This window comes from Xenopus tropicalis, chromosome 3 (assembly GCF_000004195.4).
Source record: "Xenopus tropicalis strain Nigerian chromosome 3, UCB_Xtro_10.0, whole genome shotgun sequence".
NCBI classification, from domain to species: Eukaryota; Metazoa; Chordata; class Amphibia; order Anura; family Pipidae; genus Xenopus; species Xenopus tropicalis.
In genome coordinates this window covers 52,976,802-52,995,662 of record NC_030679.2, presented here as the reverse complement: position 1 = coordinate 52,995,662, position 18,861 = coordinate 52,976,802, and the positions used below count along the sequence as shown (strand labels likewise).

Below are 18,861 nucleotides of genomic sequence, written 5' to 3'. Positions count from 1 at the left end.
TACCTGCACTACTGAAGATTCGCTCACTCATTGGTAATCTATTAGCAAAGCCTGGGCTGCTTAGTGACGTAATAAGCCAGCGCCGGTAGTTCGCATCGTGCAGGAACTATGGAGGCATTGGAGAGGCAGTCTGTAAAACGTAAAGGAGGGAGAGATGGTTTGGGGAGACAGTATGGAGGCATTGGCGTTAAAAAAGCGGTGCAAGGAATCGGTCACCCAGATGTTGGGCAGAGGAAATCCGCGATGAAGGACAGAAAAGGCTCAGGGAAAGCGAAGAAGCATTGGAGACCGCAGAAGCAAAGTGTGATGGCAGGCAGTCAGAAGGAAGGCAAGTGTTACTCCATTCACGTTATGTGTGCTTGCTGCTGATCATTTCACGAAGGCACAATGCCTCCTTTTGTATTCATTTGGCATCACAAATGGCACACTGCTTGCTGTCCCACGCATTGGGCACATCGTTTCAAACTCCTATTGGCCAGCAGCCTACCCAGGGGATCACTGACATCACTGGTTGATCTCATAATCATTTTATTGTAACCTTAGCCCCACACATGGCATTCTGGATTATAGGTAAAGTTTAAAAAAAATGCAATATACATTTTTGTAAAAGTAAATACAAAAAAAGCAGTGTGTTTATCAATTCCTGTTCTTACTCCTGAAAGAATGTAGCTCATTTGTTCTCCTCTATGACCTAATCAGCTGGCTCCTGTTACATTGTTTGAGGGGTCAGAACCATAAGTGCAGACAGACAGAATCCGCTTCCAGTAGGTATTGCATTTTCAATTAACTTTAAAACAGAAAAAGAAAAAAACAGGTGAAAAAGGGTGTTACCCTTTAATATAACTCATAGGAGAGCAGACATGGTTTGCTTATTTCTTAAAGAATGTAACACTTTCTGGTGCTTACCAATGATATACATATACTTGGGCTCAACAAGATTATCACTTTCTTGATCATTACAACAAGCATAGTGTATAAGGCATAATATTTTCCCAAAATTTAAACAGTTTAACAGGTTTGGCATGTTCCATTAAACTTGCCAGTGCTTAGATTTTGCAGTAAAGCTGTTTTAGCTGCAGGTGTTATGTTATATTTCTGGGTTAACAATGGCCATCAATTATTGTACTTTAAAGGAGAAGGAAAGGCTAATAAAGAGTTAATCTCAAGCTGCAGGCATACCTTCAGTTGTCTCAATAGTGCCCTTAATTCTCTCCATTTTTCACAGGAAAAAAAAACACTGAGCTGTGTAAAGAAAGTTCCCATAATGCCTCACTCCTGCACAGACACCCAGACTAAGTGAACATGCTCAGTTAGTAAGACAGTGAGTCAGCTTCCTGCTGATTGTCTCAGATCCACATTCCTAAGGGGGGAGAGTGAGTTCTTAGCATTCTTGAGGGAGGAGGGAGCAGGAAAGAGCAGAGAACAGAGAGCTGTGTGTGTCTGGCACAGGAAAACAGACACAACTAATCTTTTGATAGGGAACTCAGTGCAGCGTTTCTGTGAGTGCTTATGGCTGTATTTACATAGACCTTTCTGATAAAGCTTACTTAGTTAGTTTTACCTTTCCTTCTCCGTTAAATGTGTTCAGTATTAAAGGCTCCGGGGTGGATGACATTGAGATGGCTTACTGGTGACATAACATCTGATTTAAATACACTATATGCTTCATCTGCAAAATAAGTATATTGTGGGTTAAACACCACCTTTCTTTTTATATTGCTCATTATGTTCAGTTGTTTGTGGACTGAGCCAGTGAAACTCCTGGAGCAGTGAGTGGTATGATATTCAGAATATTTTGAAATCTCCTAAAATGGGAATTTTGAAATTATGAATGTAATTCTCTAAGGTAATTAACCTGTTCTAATAATTCATTCAATTGTGAAAGACAATAGTGGGCAGTTGAAATACTGATGGCAATGCGAATGTAGCTTGCAGGATGTGGCCCTGCTGTTGTTGGGTGAGGGCATGTGACATGGTCATTTCAGTCATGTTGTTTACTAGTGCTGATGACACTAGAAAATGCTTAAATTATTGGTGGTGCAGTTTATTGATATGAGCCTTTCTTTAATATCATACCAGGTTATGCAGCCCTAGTAATATTTTATTAAGCTGTCTCTGCCATATTTAAATGTTTTACAGCTTAAAAAAAGAAGGAAAGGTAAAAACTAAGTAAGCTTTATCAGAAAGCTCTATGTGAATACAGCCATAAGCACTCACAGAAATGCTGCACTGAGTTATCTGTTAAAGGAAACAGAATTTTTTGTCTCTGTTTTCCTATGCCAGAAGCTGTGCAGCTCTCTCCTCTCTCCTGCTCCACCTTAGGAATGTGTGATCTGAGCCAATCAGCAGGAAGCTTCCTCATGGTCTTACAAACTGTGCATGTACACCGGTCTTGGTGCAGGAGCGTGGAATTATGGGAATTTCAGCGTTTTTTTTTCCTTTGTTGCCTCAGATCTTCTGAACAGGAGACATATGGGGAGACTTAAGGGCACTATTGAGAGAACTGCAGCTATGCTTGCAGCTTAAGATTAACTCTTTATTAGCCTTTCCTTCTCCTTTAAATGTGTGCTATCTATAAAAAGAAAAAAGCATGATGTAGAAAATAAAGTATTGCTTGTTTTGTGCTCCTGCAAGGCAGCACTTGTCAAAAAGGACCATGTTCCACCAACTTTCTAGCAACAATATATCATGTTTGCAGTTATTTCATATATTTTTTTTTTGTTAAATTGGGTTAAGGTGATATTTCACAGAAACAGATTTAAAGTACTAACCCACCCCGGGGGAATTTTTCAATTTGGCCTCCGTGTACAGGCCTGTTACCTGACACTTCATCTAAATTAACTGTGTCCCTGTTGCACTGTCCAAACCACAGAGCTACTGAGTAATGGATCATTGCTTTTGTTACCAGCTTCAAAGTTGTTTGTAGATGACCAGGTGTGTGTGCAGTTTCCCAGAGCCACAAGTTTCCGTTCAACATCCATGTGTCTGCCCAATGATCATTAACAGTAGTACCCGACAGTGCCACCAATAGCGATGCACAGGAAATGTCTTCATCCCTGTGTGCACAGCTATTGGTGAACAGTATTAAAATTTCTGAGCCTCAACCAATGGAATATATAAAAGTCAACCCACTTCTCCATACTGGGATATTTGTGCCAAACTGGGGGATGTTACAGTGATACAGCCGAGGTGAGTGCCTGCACACTGAGTATAAATCTAAAAATTTGTGGGTCTCCTTTTAATTGTTTTTTTTTTCAGTTCAGTGGAACATTTGCCTTGAATGTCAATAGTTGAATAAAAGTAGTATAAAACAAGCTGCTTTTGCATCATTATCAAGAATACTCCATGCAAGCAGTTGCCAATCTTTTTTACTAAAAGGAAATCCCCGTTTGTAAATAACACATAAGTGTACAGTGTTTTAATGAACCTTGTATATTCACTACTTGTAAAATGATGGAGAAAACCATTTCAAAAGCCAATGCATAACTTAATTTCTGTAGTTACAGAGGAATGCAATTTTAAGCTTTCTGTAACAGTGTTTCATTACGTTTAATCTTACTGTTTTGTTTGGATTCAGAATTCATTAAACTAATTAAATGTCTCTTGACATTTTCTCCCTCTACAGGAAAAGGATTTTCTTTGTGGCGAAAACAAAAGATCCAGCTGGAATATAAAAAACTACTGAGAAAACAAAAGAAGGCCAGTACTGTTAATGAAGATCGGTACAAAGACAATTACCCTGAACACTTGAAGCACCTGTACCTCGCTGAGGAAGAAATGCTGAAAAAGCAGGAAAAGAGCAAGAAACAGAGAGCTAATGTAAACCCAGAAGTTTTGGAAGAAGAACCTGTTGTTGTGTAAGTTGTTACTATGATCTGTGTTTTGTTTGGATAAACTAGTGACTCAGAGGCAACATGTTGCAGGATACATGTGAAAGAAAGCTTGAGTACAAGGTTCAATCCATAAATTCCATAAGTGCAAGAAATTGACTTATGTTTCTGGCTTTAATATGTCCTGTTGCTCATATAAGAGTGCTTGGTTGTCCTAACAAGGCTAATTTAACAGCACTGTAAAGGATTGTAAGTTGATGGGGATATATAAAAAGTGAGTCCTTCCATAAAAAAACAATAGTTCTAAATTCCCAGTACTGATCCTACTGCAGTCAGATTGTTAGATTTATCCTACAAAAGAAACGCCACTTACTCCCAATACCTACCCCTTGTTTATGTTCTGAGAAAATGAAATCATTTGCCTCTCCATATTTTAGAAAAATATTTATCAATTTGTAATATAGTGTAGCTGTGTATAATAAAAGCCTTATTGGCTCTTTAAGCAAAAACTTTTAAAAGTGGTTAGTGCTGTTTACTACTACGTACTCAGAAATGTCCACCTTGCACATGAAAAATGATTACAGGTATCGGACTCCTTATCCAGAAACCCATTATCCAGAAAGTTCCAAATTACGATAAGGCCATCTCCCATAGACTTCATTTTAAAGGAGAAGGAAAGGCAAAATCACTTGGGGGTGCCAAACTGTTAGGCACTGCCAAGTGACTTTGATCGCTTACCTTTTCCCCCGGGCTGGTGCCCCTGTAAGGAGAAAATCGCACCAGCCCGGGGTAGCTGAAGCGCTTCCTTCTTTCGTGTTTCTTCTGCCAGCGTATGCGCAGTAGAGTGAAAAGCCGACTTTTTTTTTTAAAGTTTGCCTTTTTACTGTGCATGCGTGAAGCAGGAAAAAAAGATCCCCGCTGCAGGTACCCCGGGCCTTTCCTTCTACTTTAATCAAATAATTCACATTTTTAAAAATGGTTTCCATTTCTCTCTAATAATAAAACAAAATCTTGTACTTGATTCCAACAAAGATATAATTAATCCTCATTGGAGCCAAAACAGTCCTATTGGGTTTAATTCCTGTTTAAATAATTTTATTAGCAGGCTTAAGGTAGGAGATACAAATTACGGAAAGACCCCTTTTCTGGAAAACCCCAGGTCCCAAGCATTCTGGATAACGGGTCCCATACCTGTATTATAATTTAGAAACAGATGTGGAATAGACTTAAAGAATGGGTATACATTTTAAAATAGATATATAAATAAGAATAAATGCACCTTCTATTTTGTCTGATAATACAATATAGTGGTGGTTTTGTTGCTAGGAGAGGCAGTCACTGCCATTTTATAAATACATGCAAAGGATCCCAAAAAGGTTTTTCTATGAATTTTATGCAGGTCACGCAGGAAATTGAAAAAGAAGACCTCCAATCAGAAAGCAAAAGAAGAGTATGAAAAAGTACAGCTTGAGCGCGCAAGGAAAAGAGCGGTAAAGTATTCACGCTTACACCTTGGTTAGCAGGAGCACCAACACTGCCATGTTTAGATATACTATTGTTTAATAGATAATTTCATGTTATCCTCTGCTGGCATTTTTTAAGGTTAACAGTGTGTCTTTACAATAAGTAGGCAGGGTACTGTTAATCAAAAATAAACAGTAGCTGAACACTGTTTATTACTGAGGTAACCTTCTCTGAAATAACAAGCTTTTTATCATTTGTACAGAAATGTGGCAATTGCTTTCCAAAAGTCACAATATTTTTGTGTCAAAAAGTTAGACAGATCAAACCTGGTGAAAAGATAGTCCCGAGCAAAGTGTAACCAAAGCGTTAACGAGTTCTGAAATGTTAATTTTCTTTGTGCAAAGTACGATTTTTTTTTTTCATGGAAATTTAACAAATCCCAGAAAAACTTGTGGAATTTTAATGAACTTTTCGCGTACATTCCGAAATGTTCTATAAATTGGAAAAAATATGAAATTATCTCAAAACTGTTTAATAAATGGGCCCCTTAGTCTTGGAGGAGGCTTGGTTTGGACCTTTCAGGAGTGTTGAGAATACATTGGATTACCTGTCCAATATATATCTTGCCGATTCTAGGTCAGATATTGTTGAGCAGGCTGTTGGTCCCTTCATACACAGGCCTATAAGCTGCCAACTTGGTCTGGAGGGACCATAGATGGGGTGGTAAAACTACTTGTTCAGCTCTCCAAACAGAGTCAGCAGTTGTTATTGGCCAGTGTATCGCCACCTCCCTTACTCTTCAAACAAATGCTTTCCTCCCCATACTGCCAGTTAAAATTCTCTCCTTTATCTATATGGTCATACCGTGCATTAATGATAGAAAAAGATGTAATAACAGAACAGATTAGCTGTATTTGAAATGTTTAATTCAAAGTGATTTTTTTTCATGTAGGCTTATTGCATATGCTTGGGTAACATATTTCTACTAAAACCCCAATATATCTTACAAGTTTGTATTTTTTCTTATTCCAGGAAGCAGAAAAACGAAGAAAACAAAGGGAGGAAGCACAAGAGCTCTACAGGAAAAGGAAAATGGAATCGTATAAAGTACTCAGTACAAAAACCAAGAAAGGGCAGCCGAACTTTAATGTGCAAATGGAATACCTTCTCCAGAAGATACAAAAGAAGTCCTGATAGCTTTCATAATATCTATGCATTATAATTGGGTGCTCATGTTTTCGCTCTCTTGAAAATAAAGACTTTTTATGTATTTAATTTTCTAAAAATATTTATGGAAATGTTTTAAAAGAAGATAATTAAAGTGCAACTGTAAGGTATGTCATCTTGTGTAAATGACAATTTGGCTTCATTATTCAAGCCCTTGGTTTGTTATTGGTTTTACTGTAAATAGTGGAAGAAGTTACTGATAACCACGGGTGTTACCCCGGATTTTATCCGTCATTGTTGGATTTTGGCAAATACTGAATCCTCCACAAAAGATTTGGCCAAATCGGGTTCCTGATTTGTATGATCCAATTTGAGATGCATCACATATTTGCATCATATGTGAACAAAAACGTCTCACATTCACTTGTCCAATCACATGACTTTAGTGAGGTTATGTAACAAAGTTTGCCCAAGAGCAGTAACCCATAGCATTTACTGGTCACTTTGTAGATTCAGTGCATCCCTAATGCAAACACCACTGCACCTGACTCCTAACCATTTCACAACGTTCCCATAAAGAAGTGTTTTTCAGACATTTTTGTTCATCCCCCTCTTTGCATTCCAACATTTGTTCATAACTGCTTCAGGTCATAATATGGTTACCGACACATGGATACGTCGGGGGTTGCAGAATAGCAACAGTCAATCCAGATCTCACTCTAAAGCCATCCAGCCCCTCTACTCTTGGGAACAGCATAACTTATTCGTTGTATGAGGTGAGACCATTAGTCACACCCAGTGTATTATGCCAATAATAGAAAATTTTAGGACTTATAAAATCACTTTTTAGTTTTGCAGCTCTGCATTTTGGAATGTAGACTAGATGGTTGCCACACTAGCATTAAGGCATTTAAATCTTGGTAAAGGTTAGCCTAAAGGTAAAATTGGTAAAGGTTAGCCTAAAGGTAAAATTCCCCTTAGACCAGTGACCCCAACCAGTACCTTGTGAGCAACATGTTGCTCCCCCAACCCCTTGGATGTTTCTCTCAGTGCCCCCAAACCAGGGAGTTATTTTTGAATTCCTGACTTGGAAAGTTTTGGTTGAATAAAAATGAGATTTCCTACCAAATAAAGCCCCCTGTAAGCTGATAGTGTGCATAGAGGCTGCCTAATAGCCAATCACAGCCCTTATTTGGCTCCTCCATGAACTTTTATGGTGCTTGTGTTGCTCTCCAAGTCTTTTTACATTTGACTGTGGTTCACGAGTAAGAAAGGTTGGGGACCCCTGCCTAAAGGTGGCCATACACGTGGCGATCCGACGATGTTTCGTACGACCATCGGTCGCACGAAACATCGTAAGATCCGCCACACACCATTCAGGGCTGAATCGGCAGGTAAGGAGGTAGAAACAATAGGATTTCTACCTCCTTCTGCCGATTCAGCTCTGAAGGGAGAATTTTGGTCAGGCGCCTTCTATGGCGCCCGATCAAAATTTTCAAACTTGTCCGATCGGCGAGTCGTCCGATATCGGCAGCTTCCTGCGATATCGGTCGACTCGCCGACATGCCATACACGCACCGATTATCTCGTACGATAATATCGGTGCGTGTATGGCCACCTTTAGACAGTAATTTGTGTTCAAAGTTGAAGCAATGGATAAGGAACCCACCCTCATCTCTCCTATGCATGTACAAATTGTAGGCTTCTGATGGGTGCATTTTAAATAAAAATAGTACTTAAGATGGAAACACTTCCGTTGTAGAAGTAAACCAACTTTATAGCATATAACGTTATTCCTGTTGCCATCTGGTTTGTCTCTGGATTTTATTTTGCCAGTAGGTGGTGGTGTAGGATAAGATAATCATGTTTTCACCTACTTAAAACTGCAAGGTAACCAGCTATGGTTAACATTATGTAAGCCAGGACTGTAGATTGTTTATTCCTCAGTTTTACTTCGATCTATGCCACATAAATAGCACAAAAGGGGTTAAAAATCTATTTTTTTAACCATTTTTTTTTTTTTGCTCAGTCAATCATTGACCCAACCACCCCTATGTATTTTTTAATTACATAATAATAATAATACACAACAAATATGACATTACAGGAATAACCTCCCATGGCCAAACCTACCTGCCCATCCTTTTTGTGTTCTTTTTTTTTTCTTGCCAAACATGCTAATAATTCAGTACCAAAGGGGATATCTATAATATATATATATATATATATATATATATATACATACATACACACACATATACAGTATATATATATATATATATACATATATATACACTAGGGAGATCATACAGGCACGTGGAGGCCAAACACTACTCTCATTTTGACTTGTTTTAAGGACATTACATCAATCAAGTTGGATCAGCCTGTAGTGTTTTTTCCACTTTAATTTTGAGCGTGACTCCAAATCCAGACCTCCGTGGGTTGATAAATTTGATATCCATTGATAATTTTTGTGTGATTTTGTTGTCAGCACATTCAACTATGTAAAGAACAAAGTATTTAAAAAGAATATTTCATTCATTAAGATCTAGGATGTCTTATTTTTGTGTTCCCTTTATTTTTTTGAGCAGTATATATATATATAGAGAGAGAGAGAGAGAGGTAAAAAATGTTTAAAAGCTGAAAATGGAGTCTATGGGAGATGGACTTCCTGTAATTCGGAGCTTTCCAGGTAACAGTATCTAGTAGAATTAAGTCTAAAACAACTGGACTTTTCCGAGTTTTTCTTGAAAAACTCAGAAAAGTCCAGTTGTTTTAGGCTTAATTCTACTAGATACTGTATATCATGACCTGGATGAATGAGAATCTTCATAGACATTTTTCCAGGTAACAGATCCCATACCTCTATTAGATTAGCCGTGAAACATAAAACAGGCATAGTTATAATATATTCATAATATTGCTTTGTTTAACCTAAAATTTATTTGGAAATTTCATTAACAAGGTAATATGAAAGTTTCAAGTTTAATATGAAGTTTCATAAAGTCAATGAAGAATATTAATTTATACTCATTTGGTTGGTTACAGAGCTTTGCTTTTGTGCTCATTTGACCCAATACTCATTCTAACAACAATCTGCTACACCTCCCTCTCACTCCTGTGTCAATTAACTGGCGTGGGCCAAAATGAACAGAACCAGTCAGTCTGTCAGTCCCTACTAAAATATATGTATATAGTGCCAAACTCCTGTAGGCTGAATGCAGAGTGTATTAGGGCTGCCTCTTTCTCTTCTTGTTCTTCTCTCACCCATTTACAATATGCAACTGAGCTTATTTCCTTTGTCTTCTAGTCACACCTGTCCTGCTTGGGTCTATAGTGGTTGTACAGTTACAGTGGTGGCAACTGCAGCCAGGCGCCATGTGCCTTATTGTTTCAAAACATAAAGAACATGCAATCCAACGTTAGCTGGTTACATGTTTTGGATGGATACTAGAACTTGCATTAAGAAGCAAAGGTGAAAATAAATGGGAACTGTTATTGCTTGTTCATTCTGATTCAGTTCACACTTGTGATGGCTAGCGGCAGGTACATCATAAGGTAAGTATACACCACATCTTATCTATCATGGTCATAATAAGCTGGAGGCTAGGGATACCATATGAATCAAAACTCATTCCAAATTTTTGCAAAATGACTAGGTCTATAATCTCCTATTTGTAAAGAGTAATCATGTCCCCTCACAAGCGCCTTTTCTTTAAAGAAAAAAAGCCCAACCTCAAAAACCTAACCTCATAGTTTCATTATTTCATTTCACCAGTTTATTTGCATGTCTCTGCACTCTCTCCAGCTTATCAATATCCTTCTGGACTGGAGCCCAAAACTGCACTGTATACTCAAGGTGAGGCCTACCAGTGTCCTACAAAAAGAGCAAAATTCTGTTTTCTCTTTTATTAATGTCCTTTCTTATGTAAGACACCACTTTATTTGCCACTGAATTTCACTGCCTGAAATTACACAGCTTGTTATGCACAATTAAAGATACAGTAAATGTTAGTTATACACTGAATTGTATGTTATTTCTGCCAAAGTGCATACCTTCGCACTTATTAACATTGAACCTTATTTACTGCTTAGTTTTTTTATTCAGAGATAGAGGTTTGTGAATAAGATGGAAAATCCGACAAATCTATCTCCACTTTTGTGAATTTGTCTTTTAAACAGTTTTCAGATTTTGTCATTTTACCAACATTTTTTTTTTTTCAATTTGTCTTAGTAAACCTGTCAGTGTGCCATCAAACCCAGCCCCACATCTACATGAACCTCAAAATAAGGATTTTACCAGAAGGTTTTTGCATTTCATATGCCGTTTGTCATTTTAATTTGGGGGTAATTTAGTATGCCTAGGAAAACTATTTATCATTCATGTCAACAGCAATCCAGCCCACACACCAACATGCCCAGTGAAAAGAGGTCCAACAGGACTAGGGCCCACCGGGTTTTTATCCAGTGCCCTGTTGGGGGCCAGTCCAACCTTGTACCCCAATATCCCAGTTTGGGTGCCAGTGTGCATGTGCTGCTTGCTGCTCACCAAGATGGCGGCTGGGAACAGAAGGGGCAAAGCTAAAGGTGGGGGCCAATGCTGTCACGCAGCTCTGTAGTTCTGGACATGCTATGGTGGCACAGAAAAGTTGGGGCAAGTGTCAGTGAAGTGATTAAAGAGGGGGCACTGCTGCTAAAACTAAAAATTTGCCTGGGAGCTTTACTTTTCCTTTAAATAAAAATGTATAAAATATATTCACTCAAAATGTTATTATTGCCTCATCCATTAAGCTAAGAGGGGCTAGAGAAGAAGTGCAGGGGGCAGGCCCCCGATTCACTTTTTTTCCCCACAAAGAAGGCATTTAGACCCTTATATCTCGTTACAGAAGTGGAATTACACAGAAATGTAGAAAACATTAGAAAGCCCAGCTTGTCCTGAAAAACTGATGTATAGTTTCCCTCGGCAAACTAAAATGGCCCTGCAGGAAATGCCCCTAAAGTGAAATGACAAACGGCATATGAAATGCAAAATCCTGCTGGTACAATCCTTATTCCAAGGCTCATGTAGACATGGGGCCGGGTTTGATGGCACACTGACAGATTTACTAAGAGCTAAAGACAAATTCATACAAAAAATTGTTGGCAAAATGACAAAATCTGAGAACTGTCTGTTTAAAAGACAAATGCACAAAAGTGGAGATAGAGGTTTGTGAATATGTTGAAAAATCCGACAAATCTATCTCTTTCACTTTTATTTTGTCTCAATATCACCACTTTTGTGCATTTCCCCATAGTCTTACATTATTAAGTATCATCAGCAAAAATAGAGACACTACTTTCAATGCCCTCCTCCAAGTCATTAACAAACAATTTTAAAAAAGCAAAGTGTACTCCACTGACAACACCGGTCCGATTATAAAAAAAAAGTGTTTAGTTTACAAAAATTGCAAAATTATTGCACTGAATTTGACTGAAAAAAGAGGATTTTCCACTGGGTGGCAGCATGGAGCTTTGTTTCCGCGTTAGTAAATATGCATGAAAAAAGACCATAACCTTGCATGATAAATTGTATAAACTATTTTTTCGTTTATTGACAGTACACTGGAGTAACCAGGGAAACAGACAAGTATTGTGGGGAAATGAGCATGCAATTAGAATGTGTATATATGAAGAAAAATCATTACAAATGCAGCATATCATACAATACTACAGTGTAATTAATGTGATCGTTTCATAAGTAAGCGCATCCAGCCATTCCTCTTTTTAAATCTTATGGTATGAAACATTATCAATATTTATGATTTAGAACATTCCAAAAGGGATATGATTGTAAAATGCCTTCATATAATGGATACATTCTGAAAATGTACATTTTAACTCAGTTGCATGTTTATCATTGTATATTTGTGTGTGTTCTCATGTGGGTGTCTTTACATTGTTTTCCTTAAGATGGCCATAAGATTTGCTTGTTTGGTGAAGTAGTCCAACAACCAAATCTTTCCCCCTATATGCCCACCTAAATCAGTAGCTTAAATTTGCCCTGTAACCTATTTTAACCATTTACAGGTCTTCCATAGTCAGAATGATAAAATGAAAGATTGCATTGGTCATCATCACACTGGTCAGGGCTTTGTTTTATGGATGACTGAAATCTTTACATAACAAGTATCTTAAATACATAGACTGTAGGTTTGGGGCAGGTTTTCCAAGATGGTTTTTACTCTCCTTGTAGTTTGGAGTATGGGGATGCAATCTTTTACGATCCATAAAAAGTTTAGGTGTATTGATTATTATTATTATTATTAACATTTAATTATAAAGCGCCAACATATTCCGCAGCACTGTACAATACATTATTGATGTACATAGTAAAGTTACAAAGGAAAAGGGTTAACTCTTGTCTTCACTGCCCTTTTAGTTTGGAGCAAGGTGTTCATAGTTAAGTATAATGCATGCCTTTAAGGTGTAATAATGTACTTCCTACAGATACATTTGAGAATGCCTAATGGTAGAATACATACCATGGACATCAGTCACTGGCTGGAGCATTGATGGTGGACTGATACAAAGCATTGTAATTTTTATTTTTATAATTTAATAATTTAGGGCAACAAAAGTTATTCCTGAAATGTGGTATAATGGATATTAAGAGAAAGATTATTAACAATCTAAAACCATTTTTTATTATTAAGGGCCATGTAAAGTTCAGGGGGAATGGGATTGCCCATGCACTAAGGCCATCACACAGCAACAGGATAAATGTCCATTTATTTCTAAATCAAATTCTAATAAGCTTAAATAACTTAAACATAGTCTTTCTTTATCAAAATGTAACACCAGTTTTTTTAGGTAGAGCAAAACAGAAAAGTAATTGGTTTTCCCACTCCAGGTTCAAGCTCACCTAGCATTGCAAGCTTTCAGATCCTCAGACAGGTTTTCACACTTTTTTTCCTGGTGTAGTTCTCTCATACACATACCAACCCCTTCCTGAACTCCCAGTACACTCTAATTTCCTTGAATAAAGGAGAATTGTACCGGTCATCCAGGACCCAACCCTGGAGTCCTGTACAGTGTCGGACTGGTCCACCAGGATACCAGGAAAACTCCCAGTGGGCCCAGGTGTCAGTTGGGCCCTCATTCTCTTGCCAATTTGGCCCTATTTCATAATGGGAACAAAAAGGAGAAATAAAAGGAAGAATAAATGCTTGCATATAGATAAAAGAGACTAGGATAATAAAGAGATTGGGTGGGGAAGGAGGAAAATAGTTTGGAGGGGGGGGGGGGGGTCTATGGTCTAAGGTTTTCTGGTGACCCCAGGGGTCCCAGTCTGACACTGGGCCTGTACAGGCCAATATAAGTTTAACATGTTTTGGAACATTTTTTTCTTACTAGTACCTGGTACCGTAATAAATCTTTTCTATGAGTAGAGCTTGCATTACACGGATTCCTCTAATGTTGGCCCTTGCTGTACTGTTAGAGGAAGGGTCAACCACATAGATTACACACACAGACACTCACAAATAACTTGGGCACCAGTGGAATTAAAAAAAAAACGTGAAACTCTTTATTGACAAAATAGCTTCACAATCTCTTTGGGCTGGGGCTGATTTGATGGTTCAGGCATCAATCACTTAACAGTTACTTCAAATACTTTCATCCCTCAGATATTATTGTCTCTATTTAGCTGTAGCATTCACAACACCTTAGAGGTACTGTTCACTGTCTTGGTCTAACGATCCCCAGCGCTAGGCAAAGCTCACAGTGGCCCCCTCTCTCCAATGATCTTTCTATCGCTGAGCCAAACCTATACTGACTGCTCTGTCACTCAGGGTACTAACCCTCCCGGTCTCCTTGTCTCTGGCTGCTCTTCTAACTACCCTAAACCTGCCTCTCACTCCTAGAGTGAGCTATTACAAAATTGTCTTGGCACTTACTACTTCTACAGCAACCAACTTTCATTAGTCTAATAAAATACTACTTTATTTACATTAGAGATATGGGATCCCTTATCCAGAAACCAGTAATACATTAAGCTCTCAATTATAGGAAGGCCATAATTCTATTTGTAAAAAATTATTTCCTTTTCCTCTGTAATAATAAAACAGTACCTCGTACTGGATGGAAACTAAGCTGCATGAATCCATATTGGTGACAAATATGGAAAGGGGATTGTGGCAAATGACTGGGACTTGGGTGCTCAGAGGGCCCCAGTCCAACACTGAAATAGATAACACACTTAGGCAGGAGATGCTGCCATGATGACACAAGCCTGTTTAATCCATTCCCTTTCTGTAACATCTATTGACTTAAATCTTTGAGCACAACCAATATAATGGTATATAGTATAACTGTACATTCATATGACCCAATGATATCTAAAATGACTTCTTCAATCTAATCCCTGCATTCATATTACCAAATTATGCCTAAACCATCAAGTCGATTTCGTTTTAAAATTACTTCCTCAACATTAATAGGAAGAAAATGCAAGAGACAGTGAACAGGGCTATAAATAAATGGAACAGCATATTCTAGATGGGGCCTTACCAGCACTCTGTAAAGGGGAAGAATAACACCCTCTTCCCGTGAATCTATACCCCTTTTAATACAGCTCAAAACCTTGTTTGCCCTTGCAGCTGCTGCCTGACACATTTAATATTTTATCTTTTTTCTCTTATGTAACCTTTTAAGGCAGAACTATCTCTTCTTCCAAAATAGTATTTTAAGACGCATCAGAGTACATTTTTGTTGTAGGTAGCAATCATAACCCTTAAGAACATTAATGTATTGTACTTGTGTGTCTCCTGTATCTACTGCCACTGGTATTATTTCTAATTATATAGAAATAACCTAGGCATGTCAAGTCCATGAACAGTTTCTTTATGAAACAAGAAAGCCGTTTTATGCTCTATATAATTATTTTCCTGAAAATCCTACATATCTAGTCACCCTGTACACTCACCACAACTAAAAGACAAAAACAAATTCAAACATCTTAAAACTTGTAAGCAGTCGTTTTTCTCTGTAGTGTTATTTTCATTTTAATGTAAACATCTATAATAAAACTATTTGTTTTGCGATTTTATTTGACAAAGTCTGAAATAGGGGGGGTTTATTACACAAAGGACACAGTAATGACAAAGATCCTAGCCTGTGAGTCATGCAGATTCCATAAAAAGGCTTCAATAGGCATCACATGAAAGTTAAATAAGGAATTAAAATGAGTAGTAAAGAAGGTGAATGACTCAAAGTCCCAAGGAATCACACTATACAGTCTTAGAGGAAGCCATGGTTTGCCTTAGCAAACTGGTCAGGTTTTTAAGACTTGATTATGTTTGGATCATCCGCAGGCATCTTGTTGTCTGTGTCACTGTATAACCTATTAAAATAAAAATAACGTTCATTTCCAGCAAGGCCTTCCATAGTGACATATGTTACATAATAGCATGGCTTTGTGGTCATTGTTAGGATTTTCATTAGTGAATCCTTTTGCACATGGGATTAGATATTGGGCCACCTAAAGGGCACTTTGGCAGAGTATAGTTATCAAAGATTATCATCCCCTAGAATGTATGTTCTGTTGTACTAGGGATCTTACACATGAGTGGTTACTTGTGTTCCCCTGCCATGGCTTTTTAATTCATGCGTTAACACAGGACTTGACGAAGCATAGTCAATATGACTTGCACCCATGGCGATATGCTGAACCCCCAAATGCAATTTAGGCACAACATGAATTATCTCAACTGTGTAGTGCTGTGGGTACAAGTCATATAATGGGCTTTGTTAACCTCTGTGTTCCCTTGCAGTAGGAAGCATAGAAAATTCACCACAGAGCAACACAGACACACAATATAATCAGGTCTTATTCAGGAGACAGATAACCTTCCTGTTTGTTTTTGGAGTGTGAGGGGAAGCCAGGGAACACAAGAAAAACCCTTGCAGGCTCTGAGAGAACATACAACCCCCCCTGTAGATACTGTGCCAAGTTTGCTGGACTGTGTCGAGTGAGGTAGGTGGTGAAACCATGGGGGGCAGAAAGTAGAGTTTTGGAGTGGCGGTAGGTGATTTACTGGTTAGGCTGGTAAATTACCAGGTGGGTGGCAACACTAGCTGGAGCTGAACCTAGGACCCCAGTTCTAGAAGTAGCAAAAGCTAAGCAATACACCATTGTTAAATACCTAAAGAGAGATTTGCATGACCCCTTGAAAAGAAAGTCAAGTGTAAATAATAGCAGACTGAATTTCCATTTTATATACAGTATGTATGTATCAAAGGTTTCCAGGGCCTAGAGAAATTGGAAATGGTGTTGCTTTAAGAATCAACCTCAATGGCTGTTGGACTAGAGCTCCTATCATGCATTAACCCTTGAGTATGCTGGAAGTTGAAGTGCTGCAACATTTGGATGGAGCTACACTTGAATGTTTGTGCCCCCTATAATTTGAGGGAACTGTATGTACACTGATCATACATATTACTGCCCTCCGAGAGTTAGGCTTTTTAGTCTGCTTACAAATGAAAACACGTTTGCTGTGTCCAACCTGCTTATTTATAGAAGCTACTGATTTTAACACAATTTTGTTTCAGTGCATTTGGTAGCCATGCGAGTACATTTTCTCAAATGCCTGCTGGCAGAATTAAGGGGTTGTGTCCCTAAACTGAAATCAATATTTATAAGTCTTTACAAAAATCATCTTGAAAGTGTTTGCTATTGGCTTCTAATCTCTCAGAACTCATTACTGCACTTTAGCGAGACGTTTAAGAATACTGGTACATTGGGCAATAATGTCCCTATAAACATTAAAGCTTGGACACACTGTGCTTTCAAGTGAGTGGGATTATTTGTTTGTTTTTTTTCCTTCGCTACAAAATGATCCTCTTTCCACTTTCTCCTCGGCTCATCAGATCACCAATGTTGCTTTACTTAAAGGGATAGAATCACTTTTCTTTTTAAGAGCTGTACGTGTAATCCTTCTTATAATATATCCAAAAACTTGCATTTTTCCTATTTAAAATGATTTTAGCTTGCCAAAACAGTAGTCTAGCAGTCTGTACACACAACACTCGAGGCCATTCTAACTCTATTATCTTTGCATAGTCTCTGGCAGGTTACCCCTAAACCTTAAAGGGAATGTAATCCTTTCATAGGATGATTCATATCAGAATCCTGCATATTAGCACCGCATTAGCTATCCTGCTGTTTCCGGAAAGGAGGATATACTGTTGTCTAATAATTCATTATTGCAAAATTCTGTTCAGTACTTTCAGCTCCAAGGCATGAAGAAAAAGAGCAAGATTTGAACAGATCAGGTGGGATTTTCCTTTGATAGTGCAATTTTTGCAATTTTTGGGCGATGTTGCTTTACGAATACTATCTTCATGTTGCTTGACTACAGCTCACAGCATCTTCAACCCATGGCATTATGTTGGAATATGCTCGGATTTTTAGTACAGAAAGAGTTGTGTAAAATATGATTGGAGGGCTAGCTTTAAAGGGGATATAAACTCCCATTCTCATATTATTTGTGGTACAGTATTCCAGTTTTCTTAAGGGTAATACTGGTGAGCTTGTCAGCTGAGAAAGTAACACATATAAGTGTTCTGGAAAAACCATGAAATAATCTGTAATTGTATATATTTGATCTGATTTTCACCTGAATCAAGGCCAGACAATTTATAAAACCAAGAAAAGAAAGTTACAAGTGCAGTACATCACTCTCATTAACCACTGACATTCAGACTGAGATCTCTAACTGCCTCCTAGCTATCCCCCTGTGGATAAATCATTGCCACTTCAAACTGAACCTAGTTAAAACAGTGCTAGTTGCTTTCCTTTCTGCTCCTTTTGCTATTACTACTTATGGCATTGGTTATTTTTGAACAATCCCTATTATGATCAATTAATATTAATGTCACTGCCAAGAGCTGAGAGGTTGATATGATGCTGGTGTTCAGAACTGACATTAATGACTAGTGATTAGTGCTTTGTCTGCCTACCCTGGGGAACTGGGGAATGCACCACACCACCACATACATTATATATAAAAATACAAATTTATAAATGTACTTTCCCTTTTTGTATGTTGCAATAAACAGAAGAATTAAACAAAGATCTTAAAGTTGTTGAGTTTCCTACCTTGTGAGGTTACAAAGGCTGATTCAGAAAATACATTCAAGAACTAATTAAAACTATTTGCTTTAGGAACAAAAAACCTTCAAGCTTATTGATCCAGATAGAAACCCGAGTGGTCTCTTTGCATGAAAGCATTTATTTTAATGCATTGTGCTGTGGCTAGCTTGGCTTATGTGCCAATGTTATGATTGATTGATTGCTTTTTTGTGCAGGTTTTAATTTGATGGACTTGTATCTTTTTCCACCTTGTTATTTAATGTTTTACTG

The 18,861-nt window shown here is 37.9% G+C and overlaps 2 protein-coding genes across 8 annotated transcripts in view; one reads left to right on the top strand and one right to left on the bottom strand.

The window, feature by feature from the left end:
* Positions 1-94, bottom strand: part of mettl25 (methyltransferase like 25) — a 129,319-nt gene extending 129,225 nt beyond the window's left edge. For 4 of the 7 annotated variants that reach the window (XM_031898892.1, XM_031898893.1, XM_004912909.4 and 1 more), the window contains exon 1: positions 4-93. The gene's annotated coding sequence lies outside the window, so the exon portion shown is untranslated. Of the gene's footprint in view, positions 1-3 lie in introns of all 7 variants that reach the window. The other 3 variants (XM_031898895.1, XM_031898896.1, XM_031898897.1) reach the window with 1 other exon arrangement.
* Positions 23-6,564, top strand: ccdc59 (coiled-coil domain containing 59). Its single transcript, NM_001113924.1, has 4 exons — positions 23-328; positions 3,626-3,857; positions 5,230-5,320; positions 6,327-6,564. Exons 1-4 carry the CDS (start codon positions 109-111, stop codon positions 6,486-6,488), a joined length of 705 nt encoding a protein of 234 aa, NP_001107396.1. The 5' UTR covers positions 23-108; the 3' UTR covers positions 6,489-6,564.
* Positions 6,565-18,861: the final 12,297 nt, after the last annotated feature.